Source organism: Stenella coeruleoalba, assembly GCF_951394435.1.
Source record: "Stenella coeruleoalba genome assembly, chromosome: 2".
In the NCBI taxonomy this organism is placed as follows: Eukaryota; Metazoa; Chordata; class Mammalia; order Artiodactyla; family Delphinidae; genus Stenella; species Stenella coeruleoalba.
Window position 1 is genome coordinate 11,454,198 of NC_137147.1, and position 16,032 is coordinate 11,470,229.

The following is a 16,032-nucleotide window of genomic DNA, read 5'->3' on the forward strand; positions in this document are numbered from 1 at the left end:
TTGAATGTGGCTTAGCTCGTGGGTTGCCTTTTTTTTTCTTTTAATTGTAGAAAAATACATACCACATAAAATTTGCCACTTTAACTATTTTCCATTTTTAAGTGCACAATTCAGCGGTAGTAATTACATCCGTAAGGTTGTGCGACCATCACCACTATCTAGTTCCCGAATTTTTAGTATCCCGAACAGACCTCTGTTCCCATTCACCACGAGTCACTAATTACTCCCTCGCCCAAGCACCTGGTAATCAAGCTCTAATTTGCCGCCTGCCTCTAGGAATCTGCGTCTCCTCAGTACCTCACGTAAGTGGAACTGCACAGTATCTGTCCTTTTGTGACTGGATCCCTTTCACTCAGTATCATGTTCTCAAGGTTCATCCACATTTGTGGCATGAGTCAGAATTTCCTTCCCTTCTTATGGCTGAATGTTCATTCATCATGGGTAGCTTTGAGATGATTCTGACCTGGGCAGCTTCTGCAGGGCCTCAGGGTACACAAGCCTGGCGCCAAGGTCTGCATCTTTACAACTACAAGCGGTGCCCGGTGCAGTTGCGCAAGGTGGCAGCCCCGAGAGGTGGCATTTTATGAAGTCTGACAAAATGGAGGTGCCCGGCTCTTTCAAAAGAGTGGCATTAAATTATCAGGCGATTTATAGAGTCAGCACAAACGAGCGGTCACCCTGCGGCACGGGCCGGGGGTGTGGACCGGGCTGGGAGAGAGGTCCCCTCTTGCTATTTGTTTTGGGAGGGGCCTCACCTCCCCCCGACCAGCCAGCCACCTACCCCGGCCCAAGTGCGACAGCACCCTAACACAGAGGCTGACTATCTCTCTCCCACTCTGGCTGCCCCAGCAGGGTGTCCCCCAGAGAACTGGGGTGGCCAGAAGTGACCGCAAGGGCTGAAGGAGGTTTTCTTCCTGCTCGGACAAAAGGCTACAGCAGGACGTGAGACCAGGGGTGAGACAGCCCAGAAGAGGAGAAAGGGCACTTACTTCATGATCAGAATGTAAAACACGTACAAGACGATGAGCACCAGGCCTTCCCACCTCAAAGACAGAAAGGAGACTGGTTAGAGCCGGGAGGCCCGCGGCCTGAAGGCTGGGAGTGACCCCCGCGCGGCGGGCGGAGCAGGGGGCGTGGTCCTCTCACCTTCCTCGACCCAGCGCCCGGCCCAGGACCCAGGCATGCGGGTGAGCCACCCAGCCCCCAGCCGTCCCACGGTCTGAAGCTCGCTTGGTAACAGAGAAGGCTGAGGGTGGGGCCTTCTCAACTACAGGGGGTCTCATCTACACGGCTCAGGAGGAGTGCCCCCAGCTACCTAGAAAAAGGAGGGCCCAGGGCCACCTCATCCCAGACTCAGGGAGGGGAGGAGCCTGGAGTCATGATGCTAAGAGCCCCTATGGTCACCCGAGATTCTGGCCAGCGACAGGAGAAGCTGTGGGTGCAGGTGGGAAGGGACCCTAAGAACTGCCTGAAGAGATGGGCCAGTCACAGGAGCCTCCTGGGCCAGACACAGGGGCTGGGCTTGGTGGGGGTCTTTCTGGGGTGCACTCTTATCACCGTCCTGCAGAACCAGCGTTCAACCCCACACATGGTGGGGATTTTTGTAGCTCAGAACACAAGCCTCTGAGGAGTCACACAGCTTAATTTGTTGGGTCATCTGACAAGTGTGTCCTGAAGACCTACTATGTGCCTGACATGAGCTACAGTCATCTTGGGGAGCTCTTCCTCTGCTAGCCCACAGCCCAGCAGAGCCACAAAGGGGTCTGTAGATGACCCGACCACCCCCTCAAAACTCCATCTGCAGATGAGGAAAAGGAGACCCAGAAAGGGAGAGACTTCTTGGCTCACACGGTGGGTTAGGACCCAGAACCAGGATGCTCTGGGCCCATAGCACGCAGCCGCTCGCATCAGTTCTCCTGAATCTATGCCCAACAAATAACCTCATACAGGATGCAGACCTGAATCATGGTCAATGAACAGAACCGTTTTTATGGCTTATGGATGTAAGATACATTCATGCCCTATAATTAGAGTGGCAACATCAACCTCTTTAGAAGTTTGTGCTTTATGCATCTTGATTAAAAAATCACTTCCTACCTCCATATAATAAAGATGAGTCCCTATATTCTACCCTAAATTGTTTTAATTTTGCTTTTCACAGCGAGATCTTTAATCCCTCTGGGATTTATTCTTGTATAAGGTGTGAGGGAACGAGCTGATGTTATTTTATTCTATACGAATTTCTCATTTTTATAGTATGAGGACCGCTCCCGCCTCTCCCAACTCACTACCTTGTCATGATTCCTGTCGTATCCCCCAGCCCAGAACTGGGCCCATTACTGGGTTCTCAGTTCCATATTGGCCTATGCTTATCCCTGTGCAAAACACCATACTGTTTTCTTTATTTTAGCTTTATAATATATCTTGATATCTGGCAGGGTGGGAATACTAAGGGAAACAATCTTTGTCACTTTGAAAGGATAAATAAAGGCATGACTGCTTAGAATGATACCCTTTTTACTTTCACAAGTTCATAAACTTATGTTTGTAAAAATAATTTTAAAAAAGCTTCAATGAACCCGACAAGCAAGGATACTAACAAAAAAGGAACAACGAGAAACAAACTTTGAAAACTTACCACACAATTTCTTCGTCATATATGAACTGGAAGGCAAAAGAAACAAAGGGCGGGGCGACAGATTTATTCCAAAAGAAGAACAAACGCAGACCTCTAAGCGCCCAGAGCCAACACATAGGCTAGTTATGTGTTTCACAGAAAGCTGGCTCTTCTCTCCATGTCTGGGTTTCTCAGACAGAGAAGGTGACCTTTCCTTAGTGGAAACCTTGGTCAGTAGATGCTGCAGTATGAGGTCTAGGGTGGGTCTCCAAAGAGAACTGGCCTGTGCTACCAACAGTCCAAGTAGCCACTGGGGCCAACCTGGCAGGGGTCTGCCCTCATTAATGGAACAGAGTTGCTGAAATCAAGACTCTTAAAAACTGAAAAGGCATCTCTGTATGTATGTATGTTGTGTCTATCTACCTACTTACCTATCTATCTATCTATCATCTACCTATCTATCTATCTATCTATCTATCTATCTATCTATTGATCAATCTGTGGTACCTCTGTGTGTGTGGGTGGGGAGGAAGGGGTGTCATTTTTTAAAAAATAAAGAGTAACCCCTTTGGAAACTCTGAGGGCAAAGGACCCATTTGTACCATTTGAAAGGAGGCCAGGGGTGATGGTGGGGATGCCGTGGCTTCCTAAGAGGGCACTGACATTGCCCAGCAATTCCACCCAGCATTGCCTACGTGGGACACGGATGAATGATGCTTCCGTGGTCCAGGGGAGGAATCCTGTGACCGCCTCAGCCAGGCCCAGTGCGCACAGGAAGGTGGAGGGGCAGTGCCCACCAATCTGATCTTGGAGACACGGGATGCCAGGAGAGACCAGGGGGATGTGGTCTGGACTTGGGCCCATTGTACCCCTCTCCTGGCTGTCACGGCAGGCAGCACACACAGAATCTGCTTTGGGAAGTCACTTCGGAGAGGGTCCTCCTGGCTGGGCATTGCTGTGAGGCTCCCCAGACTCAAGCCTCTGAGGAAGAGGCACTCAATAGAGGGGAGCTCAGTGCCACCACCTGGGAAACCTGGGGGACATTTACGGGGATAGTTTCAGCTTTTATAACCCAATGGAGGGCTACTGGCATTTAGAGGCAGTGAAGTCCCGGGGTACTAGTCAGCCTAGAGCATGTGAAATGGTTCTACCGGAGGAGTTCTTCCGTACTTGGCACACGTCTTAAATGTCCTGCTAGACATTTAGGCAAGTAGAAAAAAAAATGACCTGAGCCTCAACCTTAATTCCATTTTGCAAATCAAAGTATTCTTACACGGTTTTAATAAATACTTAATTTTCTAGTGAGTTAACTGTCATGCAAACGGAGGGATGATGGTACTTGGCTCTGTTTAGGATTTTATCAGGAGTCATTCATAATTTTGGAAAATCACATCATCAAGGTCGGCTCCACTCACGGGGTTGCCAGCCCAGCATACCAGCCTCAGTCTGCACTGGTAGCTGTAGGGCCAGAAGATTTCCCATATGGGGGCAACGGATCACATCATTCAGCATTCTAGCACCTTCATGCCCAAACGTTTACACATTGAAAGATGTATTCTTTTATTATGAATTACTTTTATTTGTCCTTTATGGTATAGTTTGGGCATTATATTGATTTTGTAAAATTGTGTATAGGTATATAGTTTTATCTATAACTTTCATTTTTGGGGGGTGTGGTGGGCAGCCTCTCAGGTGCCCCGATGATCCCACTGCCTGATCTTCATGCTCGCCTGTGTGCGTGGCCTGAACTTAGGGATTTGCTCGGAACAGAATATGGCAACAGTGATGGGCTGTCACTTCCGAGATTCGGTTACAAGCAGACTGTGGCTTTCAGCTTGGTGCCTCCTCGCCCCTGCTGGGAGGGAAACCAGTCCCCATGCCGAGAGCTGCACTGTGGAACAGCTCGAGGCTGGCCTGCAGCCTAGCGAGTGATCCTGAAAGCAGATCGTTGCCCACGGGAGCCTTGACATAACTATACCCTGGCCGACACCCGTGAGCCAGAGGGCTCGGCTAAGCCACTCCCAGATTTGATGCATGGAAAATGGAAGCAAGAAAGGTTTGCTGTTTTAAACTGCTGAGTGTTGAGGGAAATTTGTTACACAGCAACAGATAACTAATACAAGGGTCATGATTATCAAATCCAGTTGGCTCTAGATGTTCTTAGGTTGAGAACTGTCACTCTAGGGCACGCTCCATACTCTGAAATCTGGGCATGCCATGTGCATCTGCCCTCTTGAAAATGACCTGCCCTCATGCCCTCACTTTAAAGCTCCTTTTGGTTGGAAGCTGTTCCCCTCTGGATGGCAGTAACCTGTGTCATGGGCTGTGTCACTGTCATGTGCCATGATGTACCCGAGCCCTCAGGGATCTCTGTTTCAGTCCCTCTGCCTTTTCTGCCCATATCCTTGCTCCCAGCTGCCAGCCCTGATTGCTCCCAGCTGGCCTCTCTTCCCTGCTCCGCGGTAAGGTGGGACACCAGAAACTCTGCTCTTCAGTAAATGGGCTCTAAGTGAGGATCTGAAGGCCTCTGAGGGCATGTGCTTGAGCTTAACTGCATCAACCGTATGACGCCTTCTTTAGCTTTTTCAAGGCCTTTGTGCCCTCAAGGTGGTACCTGGATGTGATGGGTAAGCAAAGCATCAGGCATGAGATTTTCGGGACAGGGAGGCACGGTGGAGGGAGACTGGTCCACATGACTGCAATGAGTGGCCAGCACACCCCAGGGTAGGGGCGCCGTGGGTTCTCTGTTTCTAGTGCCAGCGACAGAGGTGGGCAGGGCCCCGGGGCCTTCGCAGGGGCGGGGGGCGGGGGGGGAAGGTAACTCACGGCAATGAGCACAACGACAGAGAGGGTGTAGTACACAGAGTCTCGGCACACGGCCCACCACGTCAGGCGGATGACCTGCTGAGCAAAGGGACATCAGCTGTTACTGGCTGGGGAGATGGGGTACGGGGGCCAGGGGACACTGCTGGGGGGCTCCCACCACCCCCAGACCCCTGCAGGTGCAGACACATGTCCACGGAGCTCATCTTAACTGTGCCACCAGAACCACATCTTGTCTGGCCGTTCAAGGCCACCCTGTGCTCTTTGTCACATTTGGGGACGGAATGATACCACATCATGTTCCTAAGTGATGGCAAAGCTGCCCCCTGTTCCTCCAAGGTGACCACATGGCATGTTTCCCAGCAGAAGCCATGTGTCGGGGGAGAGGCCAGAGGCACTCACTCTTCCCTCCGATGTTCGAACCTTCCGGGGGTGACCGGCTGCCTACCTCTAACTCCCTTGGCCAGGCGGGGCCTACCCTTGAGCCTGACTCTCTGAGATTGAGTCTAATGTCCCCCTGGGGCTCTGAGGACCAGGAAGATGCGATGGGGTTTCAACAACAAGCCAGCTTCGTGCGTCCTGTGGGGAGGCCGAAGGCGGGCCCCAAATACGTGCCAAGTCTAGCTCAGGGTCAGAGTTACAGGAGACGCCTCTTAAATATTTACTGCTGTTGAATGAACGCTCCCCCCTTGGACCAGCCACGGAGCTGACGCTCTTTCTGCTCTCAGACCCACCGGTGGAAGGAAGGAAGGACAGCCCTGCTACACGTGAGGAAGCAGGCTCGGAGAGGAAACCGTTTCTGACAGCCACAGCACTTACGGGCTCGGCTAGGGCTGGGCCTTGGGTCTCCCCGCGCTGTCCCTATGTCATTTCGTACGGAGAGAGAGACCACTGACCTGCCCTGCGGACAGTCCACAGACTCCGATTATACACAGGATGTTGAACACAGCAGACCCCACGATGGTCCCAACCCCGACATCTCCGTGAGTGATGAACACACCTGGAAAGAGAAAGGCACAGACACTCCTCTGCAAAGCCCAGGCCTTCCGCTTCCTTAGACCCGGGCCGGCTCTGTGTCCCCCACCCCATGAACGGAGGGAAGCTGTTCTTACTATCAGAGAACACCAGCGACTGCGGTTGAGGACAGCAAAACCAGAGGTGGAGGTGCCCTCAGGGACCGGCTACTCTAATGCTCCCACTTTCTGAACAGCTTTATTGAGATGTAACTCACATGCCATAAAATTCACCCATTTAAAATGTCAATTCAGTGTTTTCTGGTCCAGTCACAGAATTATACAGTCATCACCACAGTCTAATTTTAGAACATTCACTTCACCCCCAAAAGAAACCCCATACCTGTTAGTACCCCACTCCACCTCACACCCCTGGGAACCACTAATTCACTTTCTATCTCTCTACTTCTCCCATTTTACGGATGAGAAAACTGAGACTCAGAGCTGACAAATGCCCACACTAGTCTGGACACCAAACCTGGGCTCTCTCTGCATCCTGCGTCTTGGGGCGATGGGACTTCTTACCAATTACAGAGGCAAACAGCTCTGGCGTCGAGCTTCCTGCAGCCATGAAGGTGGCTCCAGCCACATCTTCGCTCAGATGGAGTTTCTGAAACAGAAGCGACCGCAGACCCTCAGGGCTGTGAGGTGGGGGCCGTAAACATGCTAACTGGACACTTGGCAGCCAGGGAGAGCGCAGGGGAGCAGCACGGCAGCTGGCGTCGCGGCCTCTCCTCCCTGCACCTCCTCCACACTGCCAGGCACTCAACCCAGAATCGCCTGTCCCCTTCCCCCATCTGTCCATTGCTGTTCGCGCTCTGAGCCCTTAAACGTCTCCTTGATGAAGTCTTTCTAAGTGGCTCCCACGAGCCAGCCACTCCCCTGGGACAGAGGAGCTGAAACACGCATCACGCAGTGAGGGTCTGAGGTCCATGCGCTTGCCTCCCCACTGGATGACGAGGACGAGGTTGGTCTTTTCCATCTTTGGATGCCTAGCACAGGGTCTGGTGCTCAGCGGGGAGTCCATCAGTTTAGCGCCCATCTCCTCTGGTGCTCACACAGACCTTGGGTACCAAGCGGACCTCCACACGTCAGGTTGTGGGATGTGGAGGCCTCGGATGCACAGCCTGGCTCCTGCATCCCAGAAGGCCTTCTCAGTGGCAGGCCCGACACCTGGCTGCTCACTGAAACAGACCCTCACATCCTGTCCCCAGGGCTGAGCCAGCACGGGACAGGGCTGGAACCGTCAAGGCCCACTCCGCTTGGCAACGCTGTGTTCTGGCCACAAAGGCCCATCCTCTCATCTGCAATGTGGGGCTGGAGGCTTCGGGTGCTCGGGAAAACCACGGAGATTCTGGGCCCACCTGAATGCCAACTCGAAGGTGCCCACCTGTGGTTCTCAGAAGGCCCCTGGGCAGGCTGGCTCAGGGCAGGGTTCGGCCTCCTCCTGCCCTCACCTCCCAAGGCACTCCTGGGCAGCCTGGGCTCTGAAGCCACTGCAGCATCCAATCCCTGGGCCAGCACAACCTCCCCACTGAGCTTGCTACAGAAGGGGTCCTCGCAAGGGCTGGAGCTCTGGGCTTGATGCAAAATGGGGTGGGGGCTCATCGCTGACCCCAGGAAGAAGCCCGGCCACCTCAGCCCTGCCGCAGAGGAGGTGCCGCAGCGTTTCAGCCACTGAAGCACCTGTGATAGCTTTTAGCAGAACCCAAACCATGCTACATCCTGTCCTGCCCCTCCCTGCCTCTGCCTGGGCCTGCTCCCCGCCCCGGTCCTTCTTGGCCTGGTACCGACACGCCACGTGTCAATCACCCCCAGCCCCTCACCCAGGCTTTTGCCAAAGGGTCCTAAGTCCTTCCCACGTACCTCGCAGATCTTCTCTAGAGACGGAACGAAGAAGTCATCGCACACTATGGCCAAGGCGTAGAACATGTACAGAGCCTGCGAAGGAAATGGGGAGACAGAGAGCGTCAGCCAGAACTCCCGCCACTGATGGGCACGGCCAGGCGTCCATCACCCTCCAAACCAGCCTGCTCGGGCAGAGGCCAGGAGACCAGAGGGAGGCACCGAGGAAAATTCCAGCACCACAGAGATGTGATTCCTCAATTCCCTCACTGACAGATGGGGAAACTGAAGCCCAGACAGGAGACATCACTTGCTGAGCAGTGGCGGGGACTAGAACTCATGCCACAGGGTCCTGTGCTTCTTAAAGAAGCAGCTCTCTCTTCAGCACCACGGTAGGCCCTCAAAAGGCAAGATCCTAATCTTAAGCGCCAAGGGGGAAAGCATTTAAAATTGCCATTTTAAGAGTTTAAGATAATCATCATCCTGATTTCCCCTCGTTAGTTTTAGAGAAGGCATCATTTCCTTGTTACTGACTGCCCACCTCCTGCCAAAACAGACGGCGACGTGAGACCCAGCCTTTTCTCGGACACTGCTTGGTGTCGGTCCAGGTTAAAATCCACAAGCCATTTACACTGGGAGGCTCATGGATCAGAGTCCAAATTCCAGTGCTAATCCTGGGAATTATCTGCCTTGGGATTTTGGATAAGTCACATCTCTAGGTCTCAGTTTCTTCTGTTTGATGACAGAGGAAGAACAGATGGGTAGTTTTTAGACGGTTTTATCTACAGAACTCTTCCCTGACCTGTCCACCCAACACGGCTCTACTGAGCTCATCTTATGTGCCAGGGACTATTCTAGCCATTAGGGATAGGTGGCGAGGATGCCAGGAAAAGCCTCTGCCTCTTTGTGGGGGACGAGCAGATAGGCAAATGAAGTATCTGTAACTGCCAGGAAACAGCAAGTGCAAAGGTCCTGAGGCAGGAGCATGTTTGATGCATTTGAGGAACAGCAAGGTCACTGGTGCAGGTAGAACAGAGTGAGAATAAGGTGGAAAATAAAGAATGTGACGCTGGAGGGAGAGGCAAGGAGCAGGACCTATGGAAAGGAGATGGGATTTGACTCTAGGCTCTGGTGGAAACCATTTCTTCCTCAAAGAAAAAGTGACATGAATGGCCTATTCACAAAAGAGGGAAAGGCTGGGCTGCTTCAGCTAAAACAGCGTGATATTATGACAACTTTACAATTAATTAACTGTGACTGAAGTGGAAGATGTATCAACTGTGACCAGAGCATCTGAGGCAGATGTCTCCTGGAGTAGACACCTACTCTACCAGAGTCCAGGTGTGGCTTTCGCTGAATTTGACACATTATCTTTTGGTGGGGGGGGAAGGAAAAAGGAAACAAATACTGGGGGTGTGGGTAAAGCGGACAGAGAGAGGTGGGAGAGACGCTGCTACAAAGCTTAGGATACCGACTGAATTCACACCCTCGGAAGTTCCCCCCAACAGCATCTCCCAGGCAAAGGGTGTCCCGTGAGGCTGAAGGGCCTCTGGCTCCCCTGACGCCTCAGAAACACTGGAGAGAAAAGGGGCCAAGATGTCACCACTGTTTCCTTCACTTGGGACAGAAGTTCTGAGAAGCTTCTTAGTGCTACAGACAAAAACTGGCTCTAAAGCTCCAGCCTTTTCTTGCTCTGAAGAAGGGCTCAGCAAACGTTTCCTTAAAGGGTCAGATAGTAAATATTTGAGTCCTCGCAGGACACACTGTCTGTCTTGACTCTGGTGCTGTAGAAGAGTAGCCATGGAATGGGTGTGGTTGCATTCCAATAAAACTTTATTTATACAAAACAGGAGGTAGGCTAGATTTGGTTCTTCAGACATAGTTGGGTAATGCCTGGACTAAAAGGTTCCTGCCTGGTGGAGCAGTGGTTAAGAATCCACCTGCCAGGGCTTCCCTGGTGGTGCAGTGGTAGAGAGTCCGCCTGCCGATGCAGGGGATACGGGTTCGTGCCCCGGTCCGGGAAGATCCCACATGCTGTGGAGCGGCTGGGCCCGTGAGCCATGGCCGCTGAGCCTGCACGTCCGGAGCCTGTGCTCCGCAACGGGAAAGGCCACAACAGTGAGAGGCCCGTGTACCGCAAAATAAAATAAAATAAAATAAAAAAGAATCCACCTGCCAATTCGGGGGACACGGGTTCAAGCCCTGGTCTGGAAGGATCCCACATGCCGCGGAGCAATGAAGCCTGTGCACCACAACTACTGAGCCTGCGCTCTAGAGCCCATGAGCCACAGCTACTGAGCCCGCATGCCACAACTACTGAAGCCCATGCGCCTAGAGCCCATGCTCCGCGACAAAAGAAGCCACCGCTGGGCTTCCCTGGTGGTGCAGTGGTTGAGAATCCTCCTGCCAATGTAGGGGACATGGGTTCAAGCCCTGGTCCGGAAGGACCCCACATGCCGCGGAGCAACGGAGCCCGTGCGCCACAACTACTGAGCCTGCACTCTAGAGCCCTCGAGCCACAACTACTGAGCCCACGTGCCACAACTACTGAAGCCCACGCACCTAGAGCCTGTGCTCCACAACAAAGAGAAGCCACCACAATGAGAAGCCCGCGCACCGCAACTCAGAGTAGCCCCCACTCACTGCAACTAGACAAAGCCCGAGAGCAGCAACAAAGACCCAACGCAGCCAAAAATAAATAAATAAAATAAATTTATTTAAAAAAAAAAAAAGAGAGAAGTCACTGCAATGAGAAGCCTAGACACAGCAAGGAAGAGTAGCCCCTGTTCGCCTCAACTAGAGAAAGCCCGCGCACAGCAACAAAGACCCCACACAGCCAAATAAATAGATAATTTAAAAAAAAAAATTTTTTTTTAAAAGATTCCTGCAAAATTCCTGAGGTCCTCTCAGGTTCAGGAAAAAAAGCTTTGTCAAGACTTTGATGAGGCAGAGGGACAGAACTATGGGACTAATTCGCCAAACCCACACCCCCTCAGTGAAAGGAGAGGGCATGGGAAGGCCAGAGATACTAGGAAGATAATAACTCTATTAGAGAAATAACACACAGGTCTGTCACTCAAAATTTGCCCACAACCTTCATTTTCACTAGTGGTTTATCCTGTTAATTAAAACTTCACTCATACATTATTCTCAGCTGGCAACTCTCTATGTGAGAATCCCAGCTTTCACTTGCTTAATTATCTCTTGCAAAGACGAATACTGTGTTGGGTTTAAATATGTAAGCAGATGGTGCTGGGTGGTCAGAGAACCACATCAGGAGGAACATTTGCTGTGACTGATGCGAAGTAGAAAATTAAACCCTGAGCACTCTCATTTCCCTGCAGTAAACAATGGAACTGGTAAACTTTTCCTACAAAGGGACAGACAGTAAATTTTTTTGGCTTTGTGGATCACGGAGTCTCCAACACAGCTACTCAGCTCTGCTAGTGAAGCCTAAAAGCAGCCACAGATGATACAGAAAAGCGTGAGAATGGCTGTGTTCCAATAAAACTTTATTTACAGACATGGGTAGTGGCTGCGGGCTGTAGTTTGCCTGCAGAGAAGAGCGACTTTTACCTATAATTTAGTTTTGAGCTCACTGTGCCTTTTTGAACTGCTACTTGAACTCCACCACTGGTCATCAGGCTCATCTAACACTGAGGGAAGTTTGAGAAGAAGGGCACCAAAGTCTTAAACTAGTTATGTCAAGGCAGTAAAATGTGGGGGGATCCCGGGGATCATGATAGCAAGTGGGGACAGAGCCCTTATCACGGGCCCTGCGACGTCTGATGGACTTGACCCATGTTCACTTGTATTTATACATCTGGGAAAGATGCTGTCACTCCCATTTTATAAAAGCAGAAAATGAGGCACAAGAAGACGCGAATCCTTGTCTCGGCCCTGGGGCCACTCGCTGTGTGACACTGAACAAATCATTTCCTATCCTTAAGATTTCATTTCTTTGTGGTTAAAACACATCCAGCATCTGTTCTCACAGGGCTCTACAAAGACTGGATGAGATCTTTGACACACTGTGCTCTGAAGACAGGTTTCACATGCCTGAAGTTTAGGGACATCCCACCCCGAGAGGGCCACTTACACCAAGGATATGTAGCAGGACGGCTCCGTGCTGTCGCTCTTTATTGGAGAACAGGTCTGCGGGGAACTCATGAATCGCTGGAAGACAAGAGGACATGGTAAGGTATTCAATATTAGTTACCAAGGGGTGTCATTTGAGGTCTGGGGGGGGTCGGCCATGGAACTGAAGAGCCCCCCTGGTGTTAGACTACCAGGGGAGAGGCCAGCTACTTCTCTGTCCAGCGCAGACCTGCGCTCTTAGGAAAACATTGCTGGATACGGAATTATCCAGATATTCTAGTACCTTAAAGTTGATCATGTTTTGCATATCCCTTGCAATTAAAAAAAAAAGAATGAAACACTTCACACCCACTAGGAAGGCTATAAACAAAAAGACAGATAATAACAGGGGTTGGCAACGATGTGGAGATATTGGAACCCTCACACATTACTAGTGGGAATGCAAAATGGTGCAGTCCCTTTGGAAAACAGTCTGGCAGTTCCTCAAAAGGTTAAACAGAGTTACCATATGACCCAGCAATTCCACTCCCAAGTATCTTCCCAGGAGAAATGAAAACATATGTCCACACAAAACCCACACACGAAATGTTCATAGTAGTAGTATTCGTAATAACCCAAATGCAGAAAACAACCCAAACATCTACCAACTGATGAGTGGGTAAATAAAGCGTGATATATACATACAAATGGAATATTATTTGGCAATAAGAAGAAATGAAGTACGATACATGTGACAACATGGAGGAAGCTTGAGGACATTTTGCTAAGTGAGAGAAGCCACTCACAGAAGACTGCCTATTGCAGGATCTCATTAATATAGAATGTGCAGAACAGGCAAAGCCACAGAGATAGAGGCAGGTTAATGGCTGCCTAAGGCTGCAGGGTATGGAGTTTGGGGGGTGACAGCTGAAAGGTACAGGGTTTCTTTTCGGGGTCATGAAAATGTTCTAAAATTGTTTGTGGAGACGCTTGCACAATTCTGAATACTAAGAGCCCCTGAATCGTACACTTTAAACAGATGAATTGTATGGTGTATGAATTACATCTCAATAAAGTTACCAAGAAAAGTATAAAGAAGCCAAAAGTCACCAAAGAAGAAAATCGGGATGGTTCCTTGCTTTGTCAATGGATTCCAACCACATTCCTAGCAGACAGCTTTCCAAGTGGCTTCAACACACACTCGGATCTGTTACCAACACGATCCCTGCCAACGGGCAGGCTGAGGCCAGGGATGGCTGGCCTGCCTGGGAGGGCAGGCTCCAAGGTCACACGGCCAAGTGCAGTTCTCTGCTCTAATACTTACAGGCTGGGTCGACAGGGACACGTTCCTGAACCTCCTTGTGCCTCAGTTTCCTCATCGGTAAAACGGTGAGACTAATTTTAATAACGTGCCTTACTGTTACAGCGTGTCAAGCTTGTGGTGGGCTTCAAACCTGCATCCCCCCACCCCCCCGCCCAGGACTGTGGAATACTCTTCCCTCGCCGTCAAGTCAGAACTGAGAAGCAGCTCCGTGAAGGGGAAAGGGGAGGCCTATCCCTTCCGCTAGAGTCGTTTCAGAGCTCAGGGACAGGCGGCCTCTTGCACAGCCCTTCCAGCCTGTCCCAGACCCATCAGCCCCTCCTCCCAATCTCTCCTCCTGCCCACAATGGACCTGTCACTCCAGAGGGGGAAGCCAAGATCCCAGAGAGGTCAAGGGACGTTGGCAGGGTCGAGGAAGGCAGTGCTGGCACTAGGAAACTCTCCTGTCCCCAGGGAGGGCACTCTTTTAGCAGTGCCACACAGAGCAGGGGAAATGATCCATGGGGGGCGGGGCTCTAGGTAAGCCTTGGAGGGGCACCTGACGCCGAGCGGGAACAAGGGAGGAGGTGAGGACTGACAGCATCCTTGTCCCCTAACCTCTCAGGCCCACTCAGGTGCCAGGTGTGCTTCCACTGGCATAGGTGGCATCTCAGGTCACTGAGTACCGTGTCATAGGCCCTTCTTTGGCCCAAGAATGCTTCTGTTATGGGCTCTTGGACCTTAACGTCACCTATAATGGCGGGGTAATTCCTTCTCACCGCCCCGCCCCCCATTGGAGATGACCAAGAGGTAAGCATTTTATCTTGTGAATGTCATTTTTGCAGGTTCCCCATCAGACACCAAAACACCCCCACGTCCTCGGCACTTCAGCGAGACCGGAAGCTTCTGGAAGGCAGGGATCCACATTGCCCCGCATTGCATTCACAGTGCTTCGGCCAGGCCTGGCACACAGTAGGTTCTCAAGAGACCTTAACATTCAGTTGAATGAACAATGCTAAAATATTAACAAAAATGACAATCGACCATCTACATCATCTCATCCTGTTAGAACGCTTTCGTTACCCTTGCAAACCTCTTAAATGCCTAGAATGATACCTGGTTCAGAGTGGGCACTTGATAAACGCTTAGAAACTTCCAGGACAAAAACCCCTTCTCTGTAAATATAATTTGGCTCTAAGCTCTGAAAGGATGGTTTCTCCCTTAAAACAGAAAACTCTTCTGTTTAAGATGAGATTCTCCCAACAAGACCCAGAAAACATTAGCTCCCCAGACTCCCAGACCATGTTCCCACTTTAAAACAAGCAGCATTTAATGAAACATAGATTCTTTCACTTTTTTTCCCCCTGTAATCAAACTTCTTTAACAGAATTGCTGCTGCCAGTTCAAGGGCATGGGTCTACTTCAAGGCTTGTCGGCTCAGAGATGGAGAATTATAAAGGCAGTAACTCGACATTCCTGCGTCCTGGACCTTGTTTCCAGGAGAAATGTAACTGTCTGGGATATTTCAGGGCAGATCAAGCAGACATTTCTGCCATGAAACTTCGAGCCAGTTTTTGATTCTCCAAAGCAGTGATTTATCCAACACTGGGCACTCTTGGAAAATTAGAATCCAGTAATGCTGCCTTTCTGCCATAAGGACATTATCGTCTGGGCTCCAGCAGAGAGGGGACGCGGGTTGTAAATGGCTTTGTCCTTGGTAGGAACAGGCTTCTAATGGTTCAGCCAAAGCGCCTTGCTCCGTGACCCCATGCGTACACTGGAGGGCTGTAGAGGGGAGTGAATGCCATCACGGTCTGAATTTTGCCAGTAGAGACAGAGTGACTGGCAGAGCTAAGAGCTGCTAATCACCCTCTGTACCCACCCAAGTCTTCTGGACACACCCTGAGCCCATGAGGCAGGCACTGCAGCCACACATGTCCCTGTTTTCCAGATGAGACTCAGCGGGGGAGTGACTAGTTCAGGGACCATATAGGCCAGGACCCAGGAGGGAGATCCTGAGTTCCTCGTCCAGGGTTAAGGGCTGCCTCTAACATGGATAGAAATCATGCTGCACTGACTTGAAATGGAAGATTTGAATTGGGTCCTGATTCAACTACCCATCAGCTTGTGGGACCCTGGCCAAGTCGTTTCACCTCTCTGTCCTTCTATTTCTTCAGTGGCAATCTGCTGCCACGCAAGGTGGTGAAATAGTCATCGTCACTGCGTGTGCATATGCCCTGCCGTGGATAGCAACGGCTGCAAGCGGGGCGATGGCCACCCTGCCCTCCCTCGTTGGCAGCTGGCAGCTGGGACCAGCCCACTCCCCAGCTTAAGAGTCAAATCCTCTAGAAATTGGC

The 16,032-nt window shown here is 51.0% G+C and overlaps 1 protein-coding gene across 8 annotated transcripts in view; it reads right to left on the reverse strand.

Annotated features, from left to right (window-relative positions):
• SLC24A4 (solute carrier family 24 member 4) overlaps nt 1–16,032 on the reverse strand; it is a 181,445-nt gene that overhangs the window by 47,550 nt on the left and 117,863 nt on the right. For 4 of the 8 annotated variants that reach the window (XM_079912850.1, XM_079912848.1, XM_079912849.1 and 1 more), the window contains exons 3-9: nt 12,398–12,474; nt 8,320–8,394; nt 6,979–7,063; nt 6,337–6,440; nt 5,444–5,521; nt 2,639–2,664; nt 990–1,043 (exon numbers count right to left, since the gene is read on the reverse strand). In XM_079912850.1, the coding sequence (XP_079768976.1) occupies nt 990–1,043; nt 2,639–2,664; nt 5,444–5,521; nt 6,337–6,440; nt 6,979–7,063; nt 8,320–8,394; nt 12,398–12,474 (499 nt within the window). The remainder of the gene's footprint in view (nt 1–989; nt 1,044–2,638; nt 2,665–5,443; nt 5,522–6,336; nt 6,441–6,978; nt 7,064–8,319; nt 8,395–12,397; nt 12,475–16,032) is intronic. The other 4 variants (XM_079912852.1, XM_079912851.1, XM_079912847.1 and 1 more) reach the window with 2 other exon arrangements.